The 26816-nt window shown below is 42.0% G+C and overlaps 1 protein-coding gene across 1 annotated transcript in view; it reads left to right on the top strand.

Annotated features, from left to right (window-relative positions):
• Positions 1-18476: 18476 nt before the first annotated feature.
• Positions 18477-26816, top strand: part of LOC309697262 (dysbindin-like) — a 16456-nt gene continuing 8116 nt past the window's right edge. The window contains exon 1 of the mRNA XM_082519036.1: positions 18477-20958. Coding sequence (XP_082375162.1) covers positions 20916-20958 — 43 coding nt within the window. The 5' untranslated portion in view covers positions 18477-20915. The remainder of the gene's footprint in view (positions 20959-26816) is intronic.

The following is a 26816-nucleotide window of genomic DNA, read 5'->3' as shown; positions in this document are numbered from 1 at the left end:
CTCCCTCAGACATCGGTGCGTTGGTGGTTCTTTGTGTCTGGGGATAGGCGTCCAGGTACACACCGGCTCACTCCTTGGCGGCCGCTTATCGGGGCCTGGAGCCTGGGGCTCGCTCGGGCCACTTCGGAGGTGGGGTGCCCCCGGCCTCTCGGCCTGGGGCTCGGTCACTCAGGCACGGCTGGCTGCCGGCGGAGCTCACGGGCGCGTCACTGCAACTCCCCCTGGCTTCTGCTCTGCGGCTGCTGAGTGAGCCCTCATCTGGGACTCTCCTCAGCTCTTTCTGGGACAGTGGCGCGGCTGCCCCTCTGTTGGTCTTCCTTGGTCTCTTGTGTTCTGGGGGCCTCTGGATGTCTGGAGTTTTGATCTCCTCCATACCTGCTTCATGCCCTGGAGGACGGGGCTGTGGCCCCCCCACACCCTCTAGCAGATCATTACATGAAGGAACCTTTTAAAAAAACAAGCGCGTCCATGCTCACAGGTGTACACACGGGTGATCACACACACAAACTACACCCTTTTTGGCTCCTACCTCCTACCTCACATAAGATCTGTTGATCTTATGTGCTGCACAATAATGTTAAATTTTTAGTATTTAATAATAATAATAATAATGGATTGGATTTATATAGCACTTTTCAAGGCACCCAAAGCGCTTCACAATGCCACTATTCATTCACTCTCACATTCACACACTGGTGGAGGCAAGCTACGGTTGTAGCCACAGCTGCCCTGGGGCAGACTGACAGAAGCGAGGCTGCCATATCGCGCCATCGGCCCCTCTGTCATATTCCCATATATCATTGTGATCAGAGATGGGCAGTAACGCGTTACAAGTAACGCGTTACTGTAATCTGATTACTTTTTTCAAGTAACGAGTAAAGTAAGAGATTACTATTGCAAAATCGGTAATTAGATTACCGTTACTTTCCCGTAGGAACGCTGCGTTACTGCGTTACTAAAACCGTGATTTTTTTGCGAGAACGTCTCATGACAGTGATGTAAGCGAGTGCACCGTTGGTGACAACAGCTGTGTGCAGATCAACAATGGATCACATATCGATTGTGGGAGAGAGTATGAGCGTGCAGCGTTTAAAGCGTGGAAGTACTGACCTTATTTTGAGTTTGATTCCATAAAAAGTGACAAAAACATTAGCGTCTGTTGTGCGTGGGAAGAAAACTTTTTACAGTGAAAAAAACCCCTAAACTTCCAAGCAAGCACCGAGTGTGCAACAACATAATGCATTTTTTTCTTCTCTGCCCGTTCTGTTGGTTTTTGTCTTTTGCCCTTCTCCCCCGTCCCTCTTCTCAGCTGTTTCTCTTTCCCTCTTTCTTTCTCCCCTTCTTTCCTCCAGTCAAGTCTGTCCCGTATTCAGCAAGTGAAAATAAAATAAACAATAAAAGGTGAACCAAATGGACCATTATGGCAAGGCTGGGATGGTCAATTTGGTAAAGTAAATCCGTTGGGCATCTTTCTTTGCCTTTAGACAATAATTCTGATGGCAAAAGAGCCAAACGGGACAGGCAAAAAAACAAAAAAAACAAAAAAAAAAAAACAAGTGCCAGGCATGTAAGTTAATGAGTTAACAGAAATGTAGTTAGAAAAACAAAGCCGTAAACAGACCTGCAGTGCATAACTTTATGACCCACACTGGAAATTACTCTGCAGAGTAGCTTTAGTATTGTAGCTCTTTTTCAATTTACGAGGGTAATTTAACAAATTGCTTTCAAGAGCACATTTCAGAATATTCCAGGCAATGAAAGTCTTAATATACAACTGCACTGAGATTTCTAATTTCCTCCTAGTGCAACAGTCTTACATGACTCACAACCCAACATCCAGAGCCTCAAAATATATTTGACATCTCCTTCACATGACATCTTTCATTTAGCATCATTAGGCTCTTTTATAAGACAGCAAAACAACATACACTCTACTTTGTTAATGTTTCTTCCACTAGACATAGTAGGTAGGAGATGCATGTTCTGTTAGCTTTATTTAAAGACTGGTACTGAAACCAGGTAATAAATTATTACCCATGATTCATTCCTCAGTTTATACAATCCCACTTTTCCTTTCTGCTAAATGAGCTGGACAGCCTTGACAGAAGTACAACATGAGTAACGCTGATGTTGTTTAGTCACAGTGAAAGGATAGGAACTACTTCTTAGAGTCTGACAAAGAATTTCTTCTTATAGAAACAGGAAAGATCTGCTGACTCTGATTTACTTTCTGGGGAAACACAGTTTACTTTCTAATTGAACCAGTGTAATGTTAAAGTGTCCACAGAATAATGTGCTTCATTAATGCGTGCTTTAAATAATTCTTTAATTGGGTGGGATTGTGTATGGGTAGTACTGTACACAGACCGATTAATACATATGTATGTGTCTACTAAAAGCACAGTTCAAGTACGAGCATCTGGCATGGTTGAAGGTCATCTTTGTTTTCAGCTGGGATGAAGTGCTGTAATGGCTCTGGGAATAGGAACAGACTGGGAATAGAAAATCTGATCAGACATGTAGAGAGCGGGTGGCCAGAGGAGTTTTATAATACTTTGCACAAAAAGTATGGAAATTTGTCTTTGGTCAATTATTTCTTTGTTATAACAATTTACCTTGGCAATAAATCTTATATTCATTGAAAGACTTTTTATTTCTTTTAAATAATCCAATAATCACTGGAGTAAATCTCAATACAGAGAGATACCAAGATGAAATTCTTCAACCAGTAGCAATCCCATGTCACTGCAGTCTGGGACCAAACTATCTTCCAAGATGATTACTCTCACCCCCACATTGCAGGTTTATCAGAGACTAACTCCAGAATTTGGGAGTGGACAGGAAGGAATGACCTGCATGCAGTCCTAACCTTACTCCCATTGAATAATTGTGGGATCAGCTTAGGTTTGCTGTTCATGCCAGAGTGACCAACACAACCACATTGGCAGACTTGAGAAAATACTGGTTGAAGAATATTATGGTATCCCACTGGAATATTTGACCAAGCTTGTTATCTGCAAAAAGAGGTGCTGGTTCTTCCACATGTTACAGTTAGACTAACTGCCAACATTTCTTGTTTCTTCCTATTCAATCATCCAATAAACAACACCAAACAAGAGTCAACAGCATAATAGGCTGTTTGGCATTAGCAGAAAAGATTTGATAAGTTTGTCATGGTCACAATCGACATACTCAAGTCTGCTGCTCAACCCACAAAGACATTTTCCTTACAAATGTGAAGCAATTTAAGGGGAAATAATCGACCAAACACAAATTACCTTAGTTTTTGTGCTAAGTTGCATATAACCACAAGACAGGAGCCTTAACATGAGAGAGAACTAATGAAGAGTTGCATATACTTAGTATAACTTTGTGTAATAACGTACTGCCAATAAAGTATTCTGTAATCTAGGCTTCAGGCTGTGCCTCCTGTATTACAACATAAGCTAGTATGTTGGCACTAGGTGTTATAGTAAGAGGTGGAACAACATAATATAAATGACAAGTCCTCATGCACTATCTGCCACATAGCTGTGTGTTTATGGGAATATGAGGCTGCATACTGCTGAAAAGATAGATGGCCATGCAGTGGGACTATCGTACTAGCTCTCTCACAGACATAAAAACCCAATCTTGATTAACTGAAAACGGTAAGATGATCATGGGATTTCTTTCCACTTGCCACAAGGAGATTACATGTTACATCATGTGACTCATTAGTTCAACAGGAACGTTTGCTTCCTGCTTTCAGTGCAGTGTCAAGGACTCTTGATATACAGCTGAACCATTACATTAACGCAGATCCATATATTTACAGATGAATGATTTTTATTACAGAAAATATGCTTATAAGACATGCTTGTAAAGTATCTAATAAGAAAAACCAAGTAGTGCAGATAATCCAAAGCAAAAGAGCAGAAGAGGCCACTGCCTCAGACCCCGGTGATCAGAGGATCAAAAGGATGACAAAAAAAAAATCATGTACTTCAGCTTAATTGTCACCTCTGGCCCTGGAACTCCCACAGCCAGAAGCTCAGAAACTCAAACACCACCAATATGTCTTGTGTTCATTACAGACGAGATCAACATCAAAGCAAGAATTAAAATGTTTGACAGAAAAAGAATCTAAGATGGAAAATATTTCAAAATCAATGCAAATGCCATTATTTCTCTGCAATGTCAGGGAACAAAAGCTCTGCATATTTGTATTTGTCAGAATGAGGTACAGCTGAGTTTAGCAGACCCAAAAGAAGCCCCTTATCCTTAAATCACAAAGGTTATAGTCACTTCATACCAAGGATAATACACAGCAGACCCAGGCTGGAGAACCACAATTGGCTTTCTTTTAAAAAAAAAAAAAAAAAAACTTACTTTGTTACTCTTTTTTTTCTGTCTGTCATGAAAATCCTGCATGCATTTACACATATTGCAAACAAACCAGTGAACTAATTCATCATGCAGTAGGAGTCCAGTGTAGGGTGTGCAGATGGAGGATGACACAAGCATTTACTTTACTTTAAGTCAGTTTGTCAGGTAAATTATTAGCTTCTCTGTCACTAGTTAGATTGAACTCATTACTCATGTTGCAATACCTTGACCAACATGCAGATTAGTCAAAGATTTTAAATACCTCATCAAAACTGTCCTTTTCAGGCTCTTCTATTGATAGTTGAGAAATGAGGCTGGAAAATCCTGCAAATTTTTCATTCACATTATCTAATGTTTTGGAGAAAACAGGCTAACAGCGCACGCATACAGGGCAGTGCAAAAGTTTCAAGCGTCCACTTCTTTCTTTATATTTTGCTTCTAAGGAGCCAAACTTTTCATTTTTATAGCTGTCTTAACCAGTAGTTCTCCAGGCTTTCTAAGTGTCACTAACGTCTGTGTGGTAGGTTGGAGATTGGACCCAAAAGCAGACTCACGGAAGCAGGATATGAACTCTGAACACTGACCAATGAATCAATCAAACATAAAAAAGCCACCAAATGTAACCCAAAGATGTCAAACTCACTGAAAAATCAGTGGCAACATGTGGTGTTGGGGATCTTGCCAAAACTGACAGAGTTATGGCCATAGAAAAGTGAAGTGAGGTTTGATCCACCATGCAATATCACCCTGAAAGTGTCTGACTGGCAACAATAGACAATCGTCCCAAATACGCTCCTGATGTAGTAAAAGCATACGTGGAAAAACACAGTGACGCACTATCGGTGATAGATTGGCCTCCCATGAAGCCAGTCCTAAACATTATTGAAGCAGTGTGGAAATCTCTTATCAGCATCCAAAACTTGCTTTGAAATGTCCTTCAAGAAGACTTGAAATCTATTTCTGCTGCTTAAAAAATAAGCAAGCTTGCCTAACAGAGTTTAGACTCTGTTGAAGAATGAAAGTGATCATATCAGTTATTGATTTTCAGGCTCATTAAAATTCAGTTTTGACTTATATACTCCATTTCCATTTACAGTCCACATATTTTAAGAACCTGGTGTACCTAATTCCATTTCCTATCCAAATATAAATAAGTGATGGAATGGCAAAGAAAAAAAATGTTGAAATGTGTTTTTCTGCTTTGATGTGAAATTCAAATTATACCATCTCTAGCTAATTAGCATACTGTCTACCCAACTCTAACCCAGACTCCATTTCTAATGAATAACTCCTATTATAGAGCACTATGGATAGCAGCAATAAATATGGCAAATTAATCTTGAACCCACATACTGGAAGCCTTGTATTTCTCCTTTTAATCAATTCTCTGAATTTTATTTTCTTTGTTGCTGAGGGTTAGGGTTTATTTTTTGTTGATTTAGTAAGTCTTATCTATGTGATGTGTCTTTTATAACATATATCAATGTAGAGCAGTGTCTGTGGGATAAAATATTTTCTCTCAATAAACAGACTGTACATAGTTACCTTTGTACAAAGACTGGTCACCCACTGATATTCAAATCTCCTTGAACATCAGTGGGTGGTGGAAGCAGGTGAGGGGTAAAACACATCTGGTTAGCTAAACAGCTATTTAGCACAGGTTCAGCAGAAGTTAATGTCTTGTGTGAAAAAAGCGGGATGGATCTGCTTAGCTAAAAGAAGACAACAACATTGCTTGGTGTTTATTTATAAGGCTGTATTTTGTTTAATTCAATTTAAGCACATTAGTTATAATGTCAGGTCAAAGGACTTTTTATCATAAGTTGTACATCTTATTCAAACTGAACTCTGAAAAAAACTATATTTAAATACTGTATTTGGTAACTACTAATAGAAAGACTATGTGTAAAATGTGAATACAACCGAAACTGAAATGCTGCTCAGCAGTCCAAGTTCTTTAGTTTTGATAAATGCAGTATGTGGTTTAGCACTGTCTTGCTCACAAAGGTAAAGGCCTTTAGTAAAAAATAATAACCCCTGTCAAAGGCAAGGGATTCCCCTCTAGAAGCTATGAACTCCATCAAGGTCTCACACATAAGATGGCAATAATGCAATCTTAGCCAATTTGCATGGAGCCCTCCTACACATCTTCCACAGCAGTGTGGAAGGAAACTCAGAGATTATCCGGATGAGTCAACTTTTTACATACATGTTTCTCTCCCACTGTGATGGCATGCAACACATGGTAAGCTCCACACCTCACCACCAGTTGATTCACTTTAGTTTAATTTACAGTCACTACTTTAAAATATTATACTTATTGTTCAATATTGTTTCTTTATTAAATGTGTGTATTTTTCCATCACACCGTCCACTGTTTATATGGCGTGCACACATATTAACCTTGCAAGGTCAAAGTTCTGTTTTATGTTATATTAATACATCTTTCTTTGTTTGAGTTACCTGGGGGTTGGCTTCTTCTCCTGTCTGGCGAAAGTTGTTGCAAAGGGCTGGGAGACCTGAAGTACCACAGACAGCCTAATTGGATAGCACCACATGCTTCATCGCCTGGGGGGTGTTTCATGTTTATTTAATAGTTTTGTATTAGTTGGTTATATGGCAGCCATCTTGTTTTCCCCGTGTGTGTCATTTGGTTTAGCTAAACCAGTATTTAAGTTCCCCCGTGTGTCATTTCAGCAGGTCAGTTTATCTTATGTTTGTTTGAGGTTTTGGTAATAATTCTCTTGAGTTTAGTCTATTGAGTTGACCGCTTTTATTGGGCTGCCTGTTTAAGTTTTGGCTTTGTGAAATATATTTTCATATTTTTGGGTCAATAAAACACCCTTTTTGAATTAAAACACCTGTGTCCTTTATGCTTTACTGCTTGGTCCCTGACAATTGGTGGCAGCAGTATGAGATCATCCAGTATTGGACACAGATCTTTATTTCTTTTTCTTTTTTTCTTTCTTCTGTTTTTCCCCATGCGGAAGAAGAATGCATCGTGGTGGCAAGAATGAAAAGAAAAAGGGATCTGCTCAGCAAATGAGCAAAAAGTTTGGAAACCACCTTTCTAGATCTGGCCACCCAGTCAGTCTGAGTGAATGGGGTCGAAGGGCCTTTGTCGGGGAGGTGACCAAAAATCTGATGGTCATTCTGATAGAGCTCCAGGATGCTCGGTGGAGCTCTAAACACATGTAGACACTTGCTGAACCTGTGACCTAAACTGACAATTTTCTGCTCCCATTTTAGCGCTCACTTTTCAGTATACTGAATTCTACAATTAATTCTGTAAGGGTTAGGTTTATCTACAGTATCAAAAGTGAGGGTGCATTATCTTCCTCATTTTCATTTAATTATTAATAATCCACATGGCATAAAATGCTTAAAAATTTGTTTTTTAACACCCTGCCCTCTCCTCATCATTCCCAGCACGGGGAATGGGCAGCCTTCATTAAGAGTGTGCTTCCTGATGCACACTTGTGCATGATCATTTTGATAGATACAGTGTTACATCTGACAGTGACTAGTTTTTTTTAACAGCTGTTCGTAATCAAAATATTCTTAACCGTGTATTGATGCATGCTCAATCATCCAGGTAAGTAAATCTCAGAAGGTTGATTCTGTTCATCTGAACGTGGCGTTTTCAGTGGGAGACTTCTTCAGTCTCAGCTGACTGCAGGTTTCCCCAAACCTATAAACAGTACATTTGCACAATGACTGAAACCAACACCACTGAATGAACAATGGGCTGTGAGGTCAGTTCCTTGATCATTAATATGCAAATTCTCATGACCATTGATCAACAACTACTGATCAAAGCCCATTAATCAAAGACCACTGATCAATGGCTACAAGTACCAATCACAGAGAGTTGGGGAATAGCTGCATCACAGCATATGTATATACAGTATATGTATATATATATGTATGTGTATATATATATATATATATATGTGTGTGTATGTATAACACCCAGCATGCCCCTGCGGGCGGTTTATCCTTCAAGCTCGGGTCCTCTACCAGAGGCCTGGGAGCTTGAGGGTCCTGCGCAGTATCTTAGCTGTTCCCAGGACTGCGCTCTTCTGGACAGAGATCTCCGATGTTGTTCCCAGGATCTGCTGGAGCCAATCGCCTAGTTTGGGAGTCACCGCACCTAGTGCTCCGATTACCACGGGGACCACTGTTACCTTCACCCTCCACATCCTCTCGAGCTCTTCTCTGAGCCCTTGGTATTTCTCCAGCTTCTCGTGTTCCTTCTTCCTGATATTGCTGTCATTCGGAACCGCTACATCGATCACTACGGCCGTCTTCTTCTGTTTGTCTACCACCACTATGTCCGGTTGGTTAGCCACCACCATTTTGTCCGTCTGTATCTGGAAGTCCCACAGGATCTTAGCTCGGTCATTCTCCACCACCCTTGGGGGCGGACTTCCAGGTTATACTCGGCACAGATGTTCCTGTACACTATGTCGGCCACTTGGTTATGGCGTTCCATGTATGCCTTGCCTGCTAGCATCTTGCACCCTGCTGTTATGTGCTGGATTGTCTCTGGGGCATCTTTACACAGCCTGCACCTGGGGTCTTGCCTGGTGTGATAGACCCCAGCCTCTATGGATCTTGTACTCAGAGCTTGTTCTTGTGCTGCCATGATTAGTGCCTCTGTGCTGTCTTTCAGTCCAGCTTTGTCAAGCCACTGGTAGGATTTCTGGATATCAGCCACCTCCTCTATCTGCCGGTGGTACATATCGTGCAAGGGCCTGTCCTTCCATGATGGTTCCTCGTCTCCCTCCTCTTTCTTGGGTTTCTGCTGCCTGAGGTATTCACTGAGCACTCGGTCAGTTGAGGCCATCTTCCCAATGTATTCTTGGATGTTCGTTGTCTCATCCTGGACTGTGGTGCTGACACTCACCAGTATCCAGCCCCCTTCCTTCCGCTTAGCATACAGCCTCAGGGTGCTGGACTTGGGGTGAAACCCTCCATGCATGGTAAGGAGCTTAGCTCGGTCATTCTCCACCACCCTTGGGGGCGGCCTTCCAGGTTATACTCGGCACAGATGTTCCTGTACACTATGCCGGCCACTTGGTTATGGCGTTCCATGTATGCCTTGCCTGCTAGCATCTTGCACCCTGCTGTTATGTGCTGGATTGTCTCTGGGGCATCTTTACACAGCCTGCACCTGGGGTCTTGCCTGGTGTGATAGACCCCAGCAAGGGCCTGTCCTTCCATGATGGTTCCTCGTCTCCCTCCTCTTTCTTGGGTTTCTGCTGCCTGAGGTATTCACTGAGCACTCGGTCAGTTGAGGCCATCTTCCCAATGTATTCTTGGATGTTCGTTGTCTCATCCTGGACTGTGGTGCTGACACTCACCAGTCCCCAGCCCCCTTCCTTCCGCTTAGCGTACAGCCTCAGGGTGCTGGACTTGGGGTGAAACCCTCCATGCATGGTAAGGATCTTAGCTCGGTCATTCTCCATCACCCTTGGGGGCGGACTTCCAGGTTATACTCGGCACAGATGTTCCTGTACACTATGCCGGCCACTTGGTTATGGCGTTCCATGTATGCCTTGCCTGCTAGCATCTTGCACCCTGCTGTTATGTGCTGGATTGTCTCTGGGGCATCTTTACACAGCCTGCACCTGGGGTCTTGCCTGGTGTGATAGACCCCAGCCTCTATGGATCTTGTACTCAGAGCTTGTTCTTGTGCTGCCATGATTAGTGCCTCTGTGCTGTCTTTCAGTCCAGCTTTGTCAAGCCACTGGTAGGATTTCTGGATATCAGCCACCTCCTCTATCATATCGTGCAAGGGCCTGTCCTTCCATGATGGTTCCTCGTCTCCCTCCTCTTTCTTGGGTTTCTGCTGCCTGAGGTGTTCACTGAGCACTCGGTCAGTTGAGGCCATCTTCCCAATGTATTCTTGGATGTTCGTTGTCTCATCCTGGACTGTGGTGCTGACACTCACCAGTCCCCAGCCCCCTTCCTTCCGCTTAGCGTACAGCCTCAGGGTGCTGGACTTGGGGTGAAACCCTCCATGCATGGTAAGGAGCTTTCTTGTCTTTATGTCAGTGGCTTCTATCTCCTCCTTTGGCCAGCCTATTACCCCAGCAGGGTACCTGATCATGGGCAGGGCGTAGGTGTTGATGGCCCGGATCTTGTTCTTACCATTCAGCTGACTCCTCAGGACTTGCCTGACCCTCTGCAGGTACTTGGTGGTTGCAGCCTTTCTAGCGGCCTCTTCATGGTTCCCATTTGCCTGCGGGATCCCCAGGTACTTGTAACTGTCCTCTATGTCTGCAATGTTGCCTTCTGGTAGTTCAATCCCCTCAGTTCTGACTACCTTCCCTCTCTTTGTTACCATCCGACTACACTTCTCCAGTCCGAACGACATTCCAATGTCATTGCTGTATAGCCTGGTAGTGTGGATCAGTGAATCGATGTCTCGTTCACTCTTGGCATACAGCTTGATGTCATCCATGTACAGGAGGTGGCTGACAACTGCTCCGTTCCGTAGTCGGTATCCTTAGCCAGTCTTGTTAATGATCTCACTGAGGGGGTTCAGGCCTATGCAGAACAGCAGTGGGGACAGAGCATCTCCTTGGTAGATCCCGCACTTGATGGTGACTTGTGCTATGGGCTTGGAGTTGGCCTCTAGTGTTGTACGCCACATCCCCATTGAGTTCCTGATGAAGGCTCTTAGGGTCCTGTTGATCTTGTACAATTCTAAGCATTCCAGTATCCAGCTGTGGGGCATTGAGTCATAGGCCTTCTTGTAATCAATCCAGGCAGTGCACAGGTTGGTCAGTCTGGTCTTGCAGTCTCGGCTGACTATTCTGTCTACCAGTAGCTGGTGTTTTGCGCCTCTGGTATTCTTGCCAATCCCTTTCTGTGTCCCGCTCATGTATTGACCCATGTGCCTGTTCATCTTAGCCGATATGATGCCTGACAGGAGCTTCCATGTAGTACTGAGGCAGGTTATTGATCGGTAGTTGTATGGGACCGGTCCCTTCTTGGGGTCCTTGGGGATCAGGACCGTTCGACCTTCGGTTAGCCATTCCGGGTGTCTCTCGTTAACTAGCAGCTGGTTCATTTGTGCTGCCAGACGCTCGTGGAGTGCAGTCAGCTTCTTCAGCCAGTAGGCATGAACCATGTCGGGCCCTGGTGCTGTCCAACTCTTCATACTGGAGACCCTTTCTTGGATATCTGCCACTGTGATGGTTACTGGACCCTGTTTAGGGAGGTCGCTATGGTCTGCCCTCAGATCCACTAGCCACTGAGCATTGCCGTTATGGGTTGCGTCCTTCTCCCATATGCTCTTCCAGTATTGCTCCGTCTCCAGCCTTGGTGGTGCTGTTCTCTTAATGTTCCCTTGCCACTGAGAGTACACCTTTGCTGGTTCTGTGGAGAACAGATTATCCTGCCTTCTATCTCTCTGGTGTACCTCCTGAAGCGGCTGGCCAAGGCTGTGAGTCTTTGCTTGGCAGTTTCCAAGGCCTCAGGTATGGACAGTTTGCTGTATTTCTTATGCACCTTCTTTGCCGCACCTTTCTGCAACTCCGTTAGTTGGCTAACCTCCCTCCGTGCTACTTTGATCTTGCCCTCTAGCCTCCTTCTCCATGGAGGGTACTGCCCCTTGTGGCTGTTCAACTTGTAGCCAAGCATCTCACTGATCACTGCTGCGGTATTGTAGATCAGCTTGTTAGTGTCGTAGTGATCGATGTAGAGGTTCCGAATGACAGCAATATCAGGAAGAAGGAACACGAGAAGCTGGAGAAATACCAGGGGCTCAGAGAAGAGCTCGAGAGGATGTGGAGGGTGAAGGTAACGGTGGTCCCCATGGTAATCGGAGCACTAGGTGCGGTGACTCCCAAGCTAGGCGAGTGGCTCCAGCAGATCCCGAGAATAACATCGGAGATCTCTGTCCAGAAGAGCGCAGTCATGGGAACAGATAAGATACTGCGCAGGACCCTCAAGCTCCCAGGCCTCTGGTAGAGGACCAGAGCTTGAAGGATAAACCTATATATATATATATATATATATATATATATATATATATACACATACATATATATACATACACCCAGCACGCCCCTGCGGGCGGTTTATCCTTCAAGCTCGGGTCCTCTACCAGAGGCCTGGGAGCTTGAGGGTCCTGCGCAGTATCTTAGCTGTTCCCAGGACTGCGCTCTTCTGGACAGAGATCTCCAATGTTGTTCCCGGGATCTGCTGGAGCCACTCGCCTAGTTTGGGAGTCACCGCACCTAGTGCTCCGATTACCACGGGGACCACCGTTACCTTCACCCTCCACATCCTCTCGAGCTCTTCTCTGAGCCCTTGGTATTTCTCCAGCTTCTCGTGTTCCTTCTTCCTGATATTGCTGTCATTCGGAACCGCTACATCGATCACTACGGCCGTCTTCTTCTGTTTGTCTACCACCACTATGTCCGGTTGGTTAGCCACCACCATTTTGTCCATCTGTATCTGGAAGTCCCACAGGATCTTAGCTCGGTCATTCTCCACCACCCTTGGGGGCATCTCCCATTTTGACCTCGGGACTTCCAGGTTATACTCGGCACAGATGTTCCTGTACACTATGCCGGCCACTTGGTTATGGCGTTCCATGTATGCCTTGCCTGCTAGCATCTTGCACCCTGCTGTTATGTGCTGGATTGTCTCTGGGGCATCTTTACACAGCCTGCACCTGGGGTCTTGCCTGGTGTGATAGACCCCAGCCTCTATGGATCTTGTGCTCAGAGCTTGTTCTTGTGCTGCCATGATTAGTGCCTCTGTGCTGTCTTTCAGTCCAGCTTTGTCAAGCCACTGGTAGGATTTCTGGATATCAGCCACCTCCTCTATCTGCCGGTGGTACATACCGTGCAGGGCCCTGTCCTTCCATGATGGTTCCTCGTCTCCCTCCTCTTTCTTGGGTTTCTGCTGCCTGAGGTATTCACTGAGCACTCGGTCAGTTGGGGCCATCTTCCCAATGTATTCTTGGATGTTCGTTGTCTCATCCTGGACTGTGGTGCTGACACTCACCAGTCCCCGGCCCCCTTCCTTCCGCTTAGCGTACAGCCTCAGGGTGCTGGACTTGGGGTGAAACCCTCCATGCATGGTAAGGAGCTTTCTTGTCTTTATGTCAGTGGCTTCTATCTCCTCCTTTGGCCAGCCTATTACCCCAGCAGGGTACCTGATCACGGGCAGGGCGTACGTGTTGATGGCCCGGATCTTGTTCTTACCATTCAGCTGACTCCTCAGGACTTGCCTGACCCTCTGCAGGTACTTGGTGGTTGCAGCTTTTCTAGCGGCCTCTTCATGGTTCCCATTCGCCTGCGGGATCCCCAGGTACTTGTAACTGTCCTCTATGTCTGCAATGTTGCCTTCTGGTAGTTCAATCCCCTCAGTTCTGACTACCTTCCCTCTCTTTGTTACCATCCGACTACACTTCTCCAGTCCGAACGACATTCCAATGTCATTGCTGTATAGCCTGGTAGTGTGGATCAGTGAATCGATGTCTCGTTCACTCTTGGCATACAGCTTGATGTCATCCATGTACAGGAGGTGGCTGACAACTGCTCCGTTCCGTAGTCGGTATCCGTAGCCAGTCTTGTTAATGATCTCACTGAGGGGGTTCAGGCCTATGCAGAACAGCAGTGGGGACAGAGCATCTCCTTGGTAGATCCCGCACTTGATGGTGACTTGTGCTATGGGCTTGGAGTTGGCCTCTAGTGTTGTACGCCACATCCCCATTGAGTTCCTGATGAAGGCTCTTAGGGTCCCATTGATCTTGTACAATTCTAGGCATTCCAGTATCCAGCTGTGGGGCATTGAGTCATAGGCCTTCTTGTAATCAATCCAGGCAGTGCACAGGTTGGTCAGTCTGGTCTTGCAGTCTCGGCTGATTGTTCTGTCTACCAGTAGCTGGTGTTTTGCGCCTCTGGTATTCTTGCCAATTCCTTTCTGTGTCCCGCTCATGTATTGACCCATGTGCCTGTTCATCTTAGCCGATATGATGCCTGACAGGAGCTTCCATGTAGTACTGAGGCAGGTTATTGGTCGGTAGTTGGAGGGGACCGGTCCCTTCTTGGGGTCCTTGGGGATCAGGACCGTCCGGCCTTCAGTTAGCCATTCCGGGTGTCTCTCGTTAACTAGCAGCTGGTTCATTTGTGCTGCCAGACGCTCGTGGAGTGCAGTCAGCTTCTTCAGCCAGTAGGCGTGAACCATGTCGGGCCCTGGTGCTGTCCAACTCTTCATACTGGAGACCCTTTCTTGGATATCTGCCACTGTGATGGTTACTGGACCCTGTTCAGGGAGGTCGCTGTGGTCTGCCCTCAGATCCTCTAGCCACTGAGCATTGCCGTTATGGGTTGCGTCCTTCTCCCATATGCTCTTCCAGTATTGCTCCGTCTCCAGCCTTGGTGGTGCTGTTCTCTTATTGTTCCCTTGCCACTGAGAGTACACCTTTGCTGGTTCTGTGGAGAACAGCTGGTTTATTCTCCTGCCTTCTATCTCTCTGGTGTACCTCCTCAAGCGGCTGGCCAAGGCTGTGAGTCTTTGCTTGGCAGTTTCCAAGGCCTCAGGTATGGACAGCTTGCTGTATTTCTTAGGCACCTTATTCGTCGCACCTTTCTGCAACTCCGTTAGTTGGCTAACCTCTCTCCGTGCTACTTTGATCTTGCCCTCTAGCCTCCTTCTCCATGGAGGGTACTGCCCCTTGTGGCTGTTCAACTTGTAGCCAAGCATCTCACTGATCACTGCTGCCGTATTGTAGATCAGCTTGTTAGTGTCGGTAATCGTGGTTGTAGGTATTGCCCGTAGTGCTGCATTAACATCATCTAGCAGACCTTCTGAGGGTACTTCACGTAATCTTGGTAACCGGCTACGGGGGATCCAGGTTTCAAGCTTGGCCATGATCCTATTTTTCAGGTCAGTTCCTCTCGCACTCAACGATCCTTCTCCTATCGCACTTGGGGCTATGTACCCAATCTCGGGTGGGGGTGATGATATCTCCCCCCTGACCTGGCGTCCTGACTCCTCCTTGCCGTAGCATTTGTGTTGTACCTCGTCAATCTCTAGCTGTGAGAGCAGTCCCTTCTTTCGAATGTTGGAACACTGAGCTACTAGTTGTTTCGCCGTCATTGTGGATGTTGGGTATCGAAGAATCCATAGGTCCCTCATCCTATTCATGTAGCCCGTTCCGCCGGGGTTACTTGCGTAGTAGCATTCCAACAACGCCCTGTTTTCGTCCCTTGCCCACCGATGCCTTCTTGTTATATATATATATAACATATGTTTATATATATATATATATATATATATATATATATATATATATATATATATATATATATATATATATAAAAAACAACAAAAAAACACCCAGCACGCCCCTGCGGGCGGTTTATCCTACTGGAACAAGAAGGCATCAGTGGGCAAGAGACAAAAACAGGGCGTTGTTGGAATGCTATAAAAAAAAAACACCCAGCACACCCCTGCGGGTGGTTTATTCTTCAAGCTCGGGTCCTCTACCAGAGGCGTGGGAGCTTGAGGGTCCTGAGAGACATACATTATATTACAGGCTTATATTACAAACCTGTAATGTAATTTATCCTCATATCTGCACCAATATACTATGAATTGGATATGCAGACATTATAAATAATTATGGTAAAGCAATGTTTATATATGCTGTTGCATCACTCACGTTACACACTGTTGAAGACAACACACTATTCGTTGGACAAAGTTTCACATATAAAGAAAAATGATAGTCTAGTAGTCTTCATAAATTTAAATATAGCTCGAATACAAATAATAAAAAAGTTATTCTCAGTAAAAAGTCTTATACTTTGTTAAGGCATAAAAACTGATAGAGCATTGTCACTGGAGTATTGTCACTGATTTCTGCGAGATGGATCTGGATATAGCTTATGTGCTTGTGGCTAGAGGTTCACCTTTGAAACCACAACACAATAAAGCCTTTCTTCAAGAAATTGTTCAGTTTATTTTAACTACAGTAGAGCTTCTGCGTACCATTATCTATGGCAGTTATGACGAATGTGTAAACGTTCTTATCATCAAGAAATCGTGACTCTCTGTCCATCTTCTTAGCTGACATGATCAGTGGCCACCCTCTCAGCTGGTTTTTCTAGGAGTATATACATAAAGAGAAATCAGAGAGTGGTGGAGAACATGTTAGGTGAAAATGCTGAATTGTTTGCTTGTGTACTGCAATACAAAGGGAATTACTACCTCAGTAGCCATTTCTAACTTTTTGTTATGTTCCTCTGTGACACCTACTGGCCTTGCAGTGGTGATGCAGTTGTACAGGCTTATTTTCATGATAATCCACGCCTGACCAGGTGTCGACGTTCATGTTGGTGAAAACTTTTAACCCAGCATTTCGAATTGTGGAAATTTATATTATTTAGAATTTTGCTAGTAACGTTCTTGTTTAAGGGGATTTCTCATTGTTGCCCCTTAAGTGAACCTATTGTTAATTTAATTGATTAATTTAATTGGCACCAAAACAACACCTTTTGCTATTTATCTGACCAGATCAATATCCTGTTTGATGATGCTTTATGCTATACTTTGATTAAAAATTAAAATTCCTTTAATGCTTTGAACAGTGTTTTAATGTTTCATATTTTATCTCTCAAAAGATGTAAGCTATACAGAATCAAAACCAAACCAAAACCACCAAAGCTAAATGAGTTTATGCTGAAAAAAGAGCCATAGTTCAAATGAAATTAAGCATATATTTTAACTTATTAACATATTTCTAAAATCATCATTTGCTTTCAACTCATAAGTTTTAGGCTTTGCTATATTTTCTAATGTTTTGCTGAGTAAAAGCAGTAGTGGTATAATTAACTTGATATTTTAACATCAACTGAACAAAGATGAAAAATTCAAGGAGAGGCGGGTTTGTTTCAGACTGTTTACCAGAGTTTAAATAGTTTTAATGTTTGTTACAAACAGAGATAAACCGCTTCCACACAGACAGCCTTTTTTTAACCAGCCAGCTTTGGTTAAACCCAGTTTTGTTTTGTGGGCACCATCCTTGTTATCAGTATGTCAGCTGCATTTCAGTGAATTTGCATCAGTAATGATATACTGGTATATCAGTCTTTTTTCAGTCTTTTCAATCTTCTCTTCTTCAGTTAACACTAATAATGAATTGCTGATCCCTTTTTTAATTGACTCAAATGTTTTACTTTACCGTTACTGTCCACACATATGTGGAGAAAAGACATAATCCTGTTTAATAATAATTTAAACTCAGCGGAGGAGTTGAAAGAGTCCTACCTGTTGTTCTTAAGGTTTAATGCTCTTAATAAAAGTACAGTAACAGAGGCCTATACAGTTAGTGACTGTGATTTTTTAATGAGCATTCAAGTACAACTGAAATTCTTTGGTTAGGGTAAATAAACTCATCTGCATGGAAAATTGTCTAAAGTGAACAGACACCAGCTTTTTTTCTGATAGCTAGCTTTTTCCTTAGCCAACTAACTGAGGATGTTTATTTACTAATTAGTTTCAAACACACATTTAACGTACCAAAAAAAGTATGGCAAGCTCATTTATGTTGCTTAGTCCAATTTACTGTAGAACAAAGGAAGCTTTTGTAGAAGTTGAATAAGGAAGATCTGTGGTCACACATCTGTCTCCTTCCCGGGTGTTTGGTGGCTCATCTAACCTTTACATCGCTTCCACTCTCCTGTGATATAAAGCTTATTGCAGCATCAGTGGTCTAGTCCGACATTCTTTCTTCACCACTTCTTCAGGTCAGTCGGTCTTCACGCCACATACTTGAAATCTCACTGCTCACCTGTAATTTTCCTTGTAAATAACTTCATGCAATTGTGCTCAAGTCTTTGTCATTTTCTTGCTATTAGTTACATTTGTCAATCACTTCGATTGTACACAGTGTCGTCTACGATCCCGTCATGATACCAATCCTGGAAGCTCTCCTCTATAATAAAAGGAGTCGCTGTTCCTGCATTGCATTACATATGGCTGCTTCCTATCTTCCTTTCTGCAAATTGTTGCTCTCAGTAATTCCAATCCAGCATATAGCCTATAGTGCAATTACAGGAGCATGTTTCAGTTTTTACATGTGCAAGCCTTTACCTTACCTACCTTCCATGCTGCTGCATCAGCAACAGCATGCAAATCTCTCCTGGGCTTATTGATATTATTTTCAACTTTACATTGTGGCCCAATAAGTTAAAAGTTGTTTATTATGTCTATCAATAAATGTAAATATATTCGTAACATTTCAGGTATCATTCCACATTTTAAAAACTTATTCTGCTTTCCAGTCTTTGTATAACAAAACTCTCTCTTATGGACAACACAATACATTTATGTGTGTGTGAGTACATGTGCACAAAATGCATAATATCTCACAAATATTTTAATTTCCAATACAAATACAAATTATTCAGAATATCCTCACACAGCAGAATGTGATATTTTGAATAGCATTTTATTTTTAATAAAAAATCTCTGTTTTCATTGTTCACATGTAAACGCAGAAACTGAGTTTTTGAAAAAACTGTTTCTGTTGATATGTGAACTAAAATAAGCTGTAATACACAGTCTTCACCTGCAGGTGCCAATATTAACTCACAAATGAGGGATTGTGAGTTGTTGAGAAGTAGGCTAACATACTCTAAGTGGATAAGGGTTTATATGTTGAGAGCAAAATCTTTCTCTTTTTAGAAACATCAGCCACCATAAGAGTTACTGTAAGTCCCCAAAGTCAGGCTGTACAGGACACTGCTGAGTTGGAGTGCCTTCAGTTATAAATCTAAACAGATTGTCTGTTGAGCTGTGCAACTTTAAGAATATACTGAGAACCTCAGATTTCATAGAAAAACTAGATGATCGGTCGTATCTTATTGTTCTTCTCCTTACAAAGTCTGCACTGTTTTCCATGGCATTAGTTGCAGCTGAAGTGTGATGCAACTGAATGTTTGAAGACTCGTACTGAGAAAGGGAGAGTGAGGACCTGCAATGATCCTAAGTGCCTGGTAACTCCATCTCCCACGTATGAAGTGTGAATGTGTGCTTTTAAACAAGTATTTTAGATAACGTGTGTCTTTTTAATGACCTTTTCATTCTGTACATGACAACAGAAACCTCTGTGTTTCTGAAGGTAAAAATGCATGCCACTGAAGCTTTCATTTTACTGTTAACCTCAAAGGAATATTCAAGTTAGGCAAAAAGGTAAGTTAAGTTGCCAGAACTCCTGAAAAGTCAACAATGTTCTGTCCTTGCAACGGGTTTCCATTTTCAAAGCTACTGTAAGTAGATATCGCACACTATGAACTTTTCCAATAAAAGCAGAGCATAACTTTTTTTAGTTTATTGAAGCTTCACATAACTGATTATCCTCTTTTTGTTTTTTTAATAGTATGTTTACATAAGTATTTAAGTGTTCCCATTTATTATACAGTCCAAATGTTTGTAAATGAACGTAGAAGAAAATGCCGTCACTCCACACTTGACCAAATTTGAATTACTTGGGTTGAACTACAATTTATCAAACTTAAAATGTCACACTAACAGAAACAGAAGCAGATATAACATACTCAGGGACAAATAGTTTCTAAAGCAACGATGTAAAAGAATAATCTCCCAGCAGACAAATTAGTCACACCTTGCATTTTGCCATGTCTGACTGCACTTCCTTAATGCCAGAAGGTGGTACTGTGGTTGAAAAAGCACTATTTTGTTTTCTTTACTGGAAGCAGAACACACATCTGTCACAAGGTGAGATAACTCAGAAATCCATTGACTAATGTTACCTTGATATTTTGACTTTTGCCAGCTTTTTCACCCTGTGAGAACATGATAGAGTCAGTCATGGGTTTTTTTCTCATATGGTTTTCTTATTTGAGTTCACTTCCAAAACAAAACTGTGTTAATTTTGCAAATAATAAAAACGTATGTTTATCAAGGATAACTGAAATTGGAGGCTTTTATATTTGGTACACTCCTCAGTGTTATGTAAAACGACTATACTCCTCCTAATCCAGATGTCCTGATGACCCCCCTCATAAGCAGTTGGTACAGGCCATAGTGCTCTAGCCCACTATCAACCCCTTCAAGCCACACACACACACACACACACACACACACACACACACACACACGCCACCCTACAACACAACTGAGCTTGTCTGACAGAATGAGCAAGACTGCGTGTGTGCGTGCGAGACACCGAGAGGCAGCCAAGATGAAAGTGTGAAGCAGTGAGAGGGAAAACCTAGAAAAAACAGCAAAGGCGATCAGAAAGGGAGGGGAGAGGAAGAGTCAGCGAGCACAGCAGGAAAGGCAGAGCAGAAGAAAAGACAGAAAAGAGCAAAGGGAGATAATGTGAATGTTACATCTTTAATAACGCCCGTACCAAAGCCAGGAGATGTAATGGATAGATGACCATCCTCTACCAGCATTCTGTCCTGGAGCCTTGACAGGAGGGGACAAGACAAATTCAACACCTTCAAAGGCTTTTAAAGGCTCTTCAACCAGTCCCACACCATCGAACCATGTCGTCTGCTGGGTCAACTAACCTCAAAAAACGTCAGGCATGTAAGTAAATGAGTTAACAGAAATGTAGTTAGAAAAACAAAGCCGTAAACAGACCTGCAGTGCATAACTTTATGACCCACACTGGAAATTACTCTGCAGAGTAGCTTTAGTATTGTAGCTCTTTTTCAGTTTACGAGGGTAATTTAACAAATTGCTTTCAAGAGCACATTTCAGAATATTCCAGGCAGTGAAAGTCTTAATATACAACTGAGATTTCTAATTTCCTCCTAGTGCAACAGCCTTACATGACTCACAACCCAACATCCAGAGCCTCAAAATATATTTGACATCTCCTTCATATGACATCTTTCATTTAGCATCATTAAGCTCTTTTATAAGACAGCAAAACAACATACACTCTACTTTGTAGGTAGACAGTAGGTATGACATGCATGTTATGTTAACTTTATTTAAAGACTGTTACTGAAATCTGGTAATAAATTATTACCCATGATTCATTTATCAGTTTATATGATCCGACTTTTCCTTTCTGCTAAATGAGCTGGACAGAAGTACAACATGAGTAATGCTGATGTTGTTTAATCACAGTGAAAGGATAAGAACTAGTTCTTAGAGTTTCTTCTTATAGTAACAGGAAAGATCTGCTGACTCTGATTTACTTTCTGGGGAAACACAGTCAGATTTATAATTGAACCAGTGTAATGTTAAAGTGTCCACAGAGTAATGTGCTATATTAATGTGCTCTTTAATAATGTCTTTGTCTGTGGGGTTGTGTATGGGCAGTACTGTACACAGGAAGATTAATAGAAATGTATGTCCGATAAAAGCACTGTTTAGACTGGCCTAAATATGGCATGGCTGGAGGTCATCTTTGTTTTCAGCTGTGAGTGAAGTGCTTTAATGGTTTTGGGAATGGGAACAGCCTGGGAACAGAAAATTTGATCAGACATATAGAGAGTGGGTGGTCAGAGGAGGTTTACATTTAATCTTACCATAGGAGTTTGAGATGAGAGATAACTAATAAAGTATTAAGAAGCATTAAAAAGTGTTAAGTAATAAATAAAAGAGTGATGCCACATATGTATTAAACTGTAGTTTAATGTACTGTTAAGTACTCTTGAATCTAGGCTTCAGGCTGTGTCTCTTGTAGTATAACATAGGCTAGTATAATGGTGGTGCTGGGTGTTATAGTAAGAGCATACTTTAAATGACCAGTCTTGATTTACTATCTGCCACATGGCTGTGTGTTTAATGGATATGTGAGTGTGGGCAGCGAAAGGAGTGAGGAACCACATCGGGGGAGGTGGCTGTTGTGGTGCAGTGACCTCACTCATAAATGATTTATGCTTGATGGACTACTGTTGCTACAAAGCCAGGAGAAAGGAGTGGTTGGCTCGGTAAATACTAGTAGTAATTTCTAAAAATTATGAAGCTGTATACTGCTGTTAGATGGGGGTCTCCGGGGGGGAATTAGGAGATGTAGGAGAGAAAGGATAGGGTTTAAGATGGATGGGCTGTCACACGTTATTGGTCATGCAGTGTGACTGCTGTATCAGCTCTCTTACGCACATAAGCGCCCAATCTCTATTCACTGAAAATGGAAAGATGATCATGGGATTTCTTTCCACTTGCCACAAGGGGATTACATGTTACACCATGTGACTCTCCAGTTCAATAGGAACATTTGTTTCCAGCGCCTAGTGCAGTGGCAGAGAACTCTTGATATACAGCTGCACCATTACAATAACACATATTCATATATTGAAAGATGAATGTTGTTATCACAGAAAAGACACTTATATCCAATAATAAAAGCCAAGCATTGCAGTTTATCAGAAGCAGAACAGCTGAAGGGGACACTGCATCATGCCCCGGTGATTAGAGGATCAAAAGGAAGAAAAGAAAATCATGTGCTTCAGCTTAATTGTCACCTCTGGCCCTGGAATTCATATATATCCTCAAGCTCAGAAACTCACACATCACCAATACCTTTTGTGTTCACTGGAGAACGGATCAACATCAATGCATGTACAGAAATGTTTTAAAGAAAAAGAATGTGGAATGTAGATAAGAATAAGAAGAAGGAAAACTTTCCATATTAATACAAACTCTATTATTTCTATGCAATGTCAGATAACAAAAGCATCAAACATGCATGGTGGCACTGCATCCTTTGTATTTGTCAGAAAGAGGTGTAGCTGAGTTAAGCAGACCTAAAAAGCTCTTTATCCTCAAATCACTGACACTACAGTTACTTTAAACCAGGGATAATGCACAGCAGATTCAGGATGCAGAACAACAATCAGCTTTCTTTGAAAAACCTCCTTTGAAAAACTTTCTTTCATTCTCTTTTTCTGGCTGCACACATTAATATACACTGCAATCAAACCATTGAACTAAGTCCTCATGCAGTAGGAGTCCAGTGTAGGGTGTGCAGATGAGGATGGTACAAGTATTATGTAACAGTAAGATCTAAGTATATATGATGTGGGTTGAGATCAAGAAAGGATTTCTGGAGGGGTCAGGGTAGGGGATGGGAACACGTCATGTAAGAGATCACAAGCATCGTGGGATTCCATCCATCCATCTATTCATGCACCCATTTTCTTCCACTTATCCGTGGCCGGGTCGCAGGGGAAGCAGCCTATGCAGCCTAAGCAGAAAAATCAAAACCTCCCTCTCCCTTGCCACCTCCTCCAGCTTGTCCGGGGGAACACCAAGGCATTTCAGGCCAGCCGAGAGACATGATCTCTCCAGCATATCCTTGAATGCCAGCAGTATTCCTGGAGACTACTTAAATAAATTACAAGAAAGCTTGCAAGATAGTTTAGGCTGTGCTTTGTCTTATATACTGCATTTATATTGAAATGGTTTAATTTAATAGTTTGCACATACTTCAATAAATTGCTATTTTCATTTTCCTAGCAAAATATAAAGAAGCATTGGTTGCACAGCACAAAATCAAAAGCACCGGAGCAAAAGTGCATTATGTAATGTGTTTTTCTGGTTTGATGTGAAATTCAAAAGATACCATATCTAGCTTATTAGCGTACCACCTACTTACCTCTAATTGGGAGTCAATTTCTAATTAATGGATCTTATTATACAGCACTATGGATAACAGCACATTTACAGCTCCAGGATAATCATCAGCAGAATGAGTTTGAGATGGAAGGTGGTTCTTGCACACAGCAGTTATACATAAGTATTTCTTCTGGTTCAATCAGTGACTGTAACTATATCACTGTGTTTTAACACACAGTAACACTTGCAATAAATATGATAAATCAATTTGGAACCCACATATTTGTAGCCTTGTATTTTTCCTTTCGTTTACTCTCTCGATTTTATTTTCTTCTGTATTGTTAATAAGCTTCCTGTCCTGAGGCCTGCATTTCCAAAACAAAGTAAAACTCACACATCATCTGCTTTCTCTTTGCTGACCCACCTTTAGTAAGCGCTTTCTATGTGACCTGTATTTTGCTGCATACATTTATATAAGAGTGTGAACAGAAATGGATGTGTTCCACCATTTACGACTATTTTATCAGTCTTGAAAATTGTCCGGTGTTTATCTATAGGGCTCTCTTTCCAGCTTAACTCTGGTCTTTAATTTCATTTACACACAGTACTTGCAATGTCAGGTCAAAAGAGATTTTATCATTAGCTGTAACGCTTATTCAACCCCCAATTCCAAATAAAAACAGAAAATGATTTGAAAATCTCACAACTCCACTTTGGTCATAACAGAATATAGAAAACATATCTATGCTTAAACTGAGAAAGTTTACTATTTCAAGAAAAAAAAAAAAGTAAATCACTTTGAATTTAATTGCAGCAACATGTCTCACAGAATTTGTGACAGGGCCATGTTTACCACCATGCAGCATCTGCTACTTTAATGTACTGTCTTGCTAAAATATGCAAGGCCCTCCCTGAAAAAGACATTGTCTGGATGCGAGGACATGTTGCTCTAAAACCTGTACATGCCCTGATGTTGTTGTTCTAGATATGCAAGGTAGTAATTCCATTCTGCACTATCATACCATCACAGATGATGGTATTATCAATACAACATCTAATTTATATCTATAAAATCTGGAATCATGCATGATATAGTATGATGTCATTATGCTGACTAGAAAACACCAAACAACAGGTTAGGTCCTCTTCATTAGTACATAGGAGTCCCTGAAAGTTACTGTATATTTGTGTAATGTATACATGTGTATACAATGTGTGTTTGTATCATCTGTCTGCATGTCTACAAGTCAGTCTACTCTTTAGTTTGTCTTTTGTTCACTGGTTTCTCAAGAAAAACATATCATGATCTCAGTGACAACCTGTTTAAATAAGGGATTTAATAACAATAATAATCCCTGTCAAAAGCATAAGATTTCCCTCTAGAAGCTATGACCTCTGCCTGGTAGTAATGTAACCTTAGCCAGTTTGCATGGATACCTCCTACACGTCTTCCACAGCAGTGTGGCAGGAAACCCAAAGGTTATCTGAATGAGTCAGTTTTTTACATATATGTTTCTCTCCCACGTCAGGGCAGACAGATGGGGACATGCGGCTGAGACTGTGTGTGGGTTGGACATGTCCATTGGTCAACTCAACTAGTAATGCAATATGATTTTTAGATAAACAGACAAAGAGGACGAAGGCAAGAGAGAGTCACAGAGATACAGAGAGAGAAAGAGACTTCCATATGGCCAAGGGGCAAAACGAAACTTTATGTAAGCTGTTCAGTTTAATCATGGTCAAGTTTCATCATTATTAATTAAGTAAGTACTTAATTTGTATCAATAATTTCACTGTTGCCAAATGATTCCTCTAAAATATTCATGGACACTGGCAGGTGGCAAGATGGTGGAAGGGTGATTTTAGTAGTTTGCATTTCCATCATTATTTAGTCAAAGATCATATTAAGTTTCATCCTATTTCTCCTGCATTTCACTGTTGATTTGAACAACTTTGTTTTGGAGTGTAGTCTAATAAAGCATGTCATTTAAAGCTTTAGCAACTCTATATGAAAAACAGATGTAATCACTGCACTATTGGCAGGAAGGCCTTCGCTTTTGCTTTATGTGTGTCAACATATAGATTTTTTGGAGTTAGAAATGATCAGAGGGGCTGGAGTGCTAAATCATCAGCTAAGGCCCCAGTCACACAGTCCTTGACTTGACTTGTCAGCAACCCCGAAAACAACTAGTCGCAATGAAAAAATGTGTATTTGCCATCTAGCTGGCCATAGGCTGCAGGCGGATGGTGGTAGTCGTTAGGTGAAAGTGCAATTGCTTTGGTCGTTTGCATGGAAGACGCAGGGTAACCTGCAAACACACACCAGCTGCCCTCCGAGTAGGAGTGATACTCCAAGCAGTGTGAACAAAAATCCAAAATGGAGACTCACTTTTACTTTGAAGTGAGACTCAAAGTAAAAGTGATGTCTGCAGCAGTGAGACCCAACTTCTGCTTTAAAAGTCAACATTTTTTCAAGCTTTACTGACATTCAGCCAGTAGTAGTGTTTGTAAAGAAGTTAGCATTTTTTCCATACTAAATGGGTGATCACAGCAATCTGATAGTGACCAAATTAATTACAAGAAAGCTGTTGGTGAAGCCCTTTTCTGTGATCCACTTCACCTAACAACTGGCAGCAAAATCCAGCAACCACTTTATGGTTTGTTTAACATATATACATGTTAATTATATCTCTGACATTGCCCGTTTTAACATGAAAGTCATTCTTCAAGTGAGTCTCAAGTGTTTGTTTTTTTAAATCTTTGAACAGTTGAGTTTGTCAGATGGTTTGAGTATATTTGTATTTTTAAGCTAGTGTAGTACTGACATGTTCATTTATTACATCTATGGTCTGGCACTGGTATATGCTTAAAAA

Source organism: Aulonocara stuartgranti, assembly GCF_965226115.1.
Source record: "Aulonocara stuartgranti genome assembly, chromosome: 20".
NCBI lineage: Eukaryota > Metazoa > Chordata > Actinopteri > Cichliformes > Cichlidae > Aulonocara > Aulonocara stuartgranti.
This window is presented reverse-complemented; position numbering and strand designations above follow the sequence as displayed.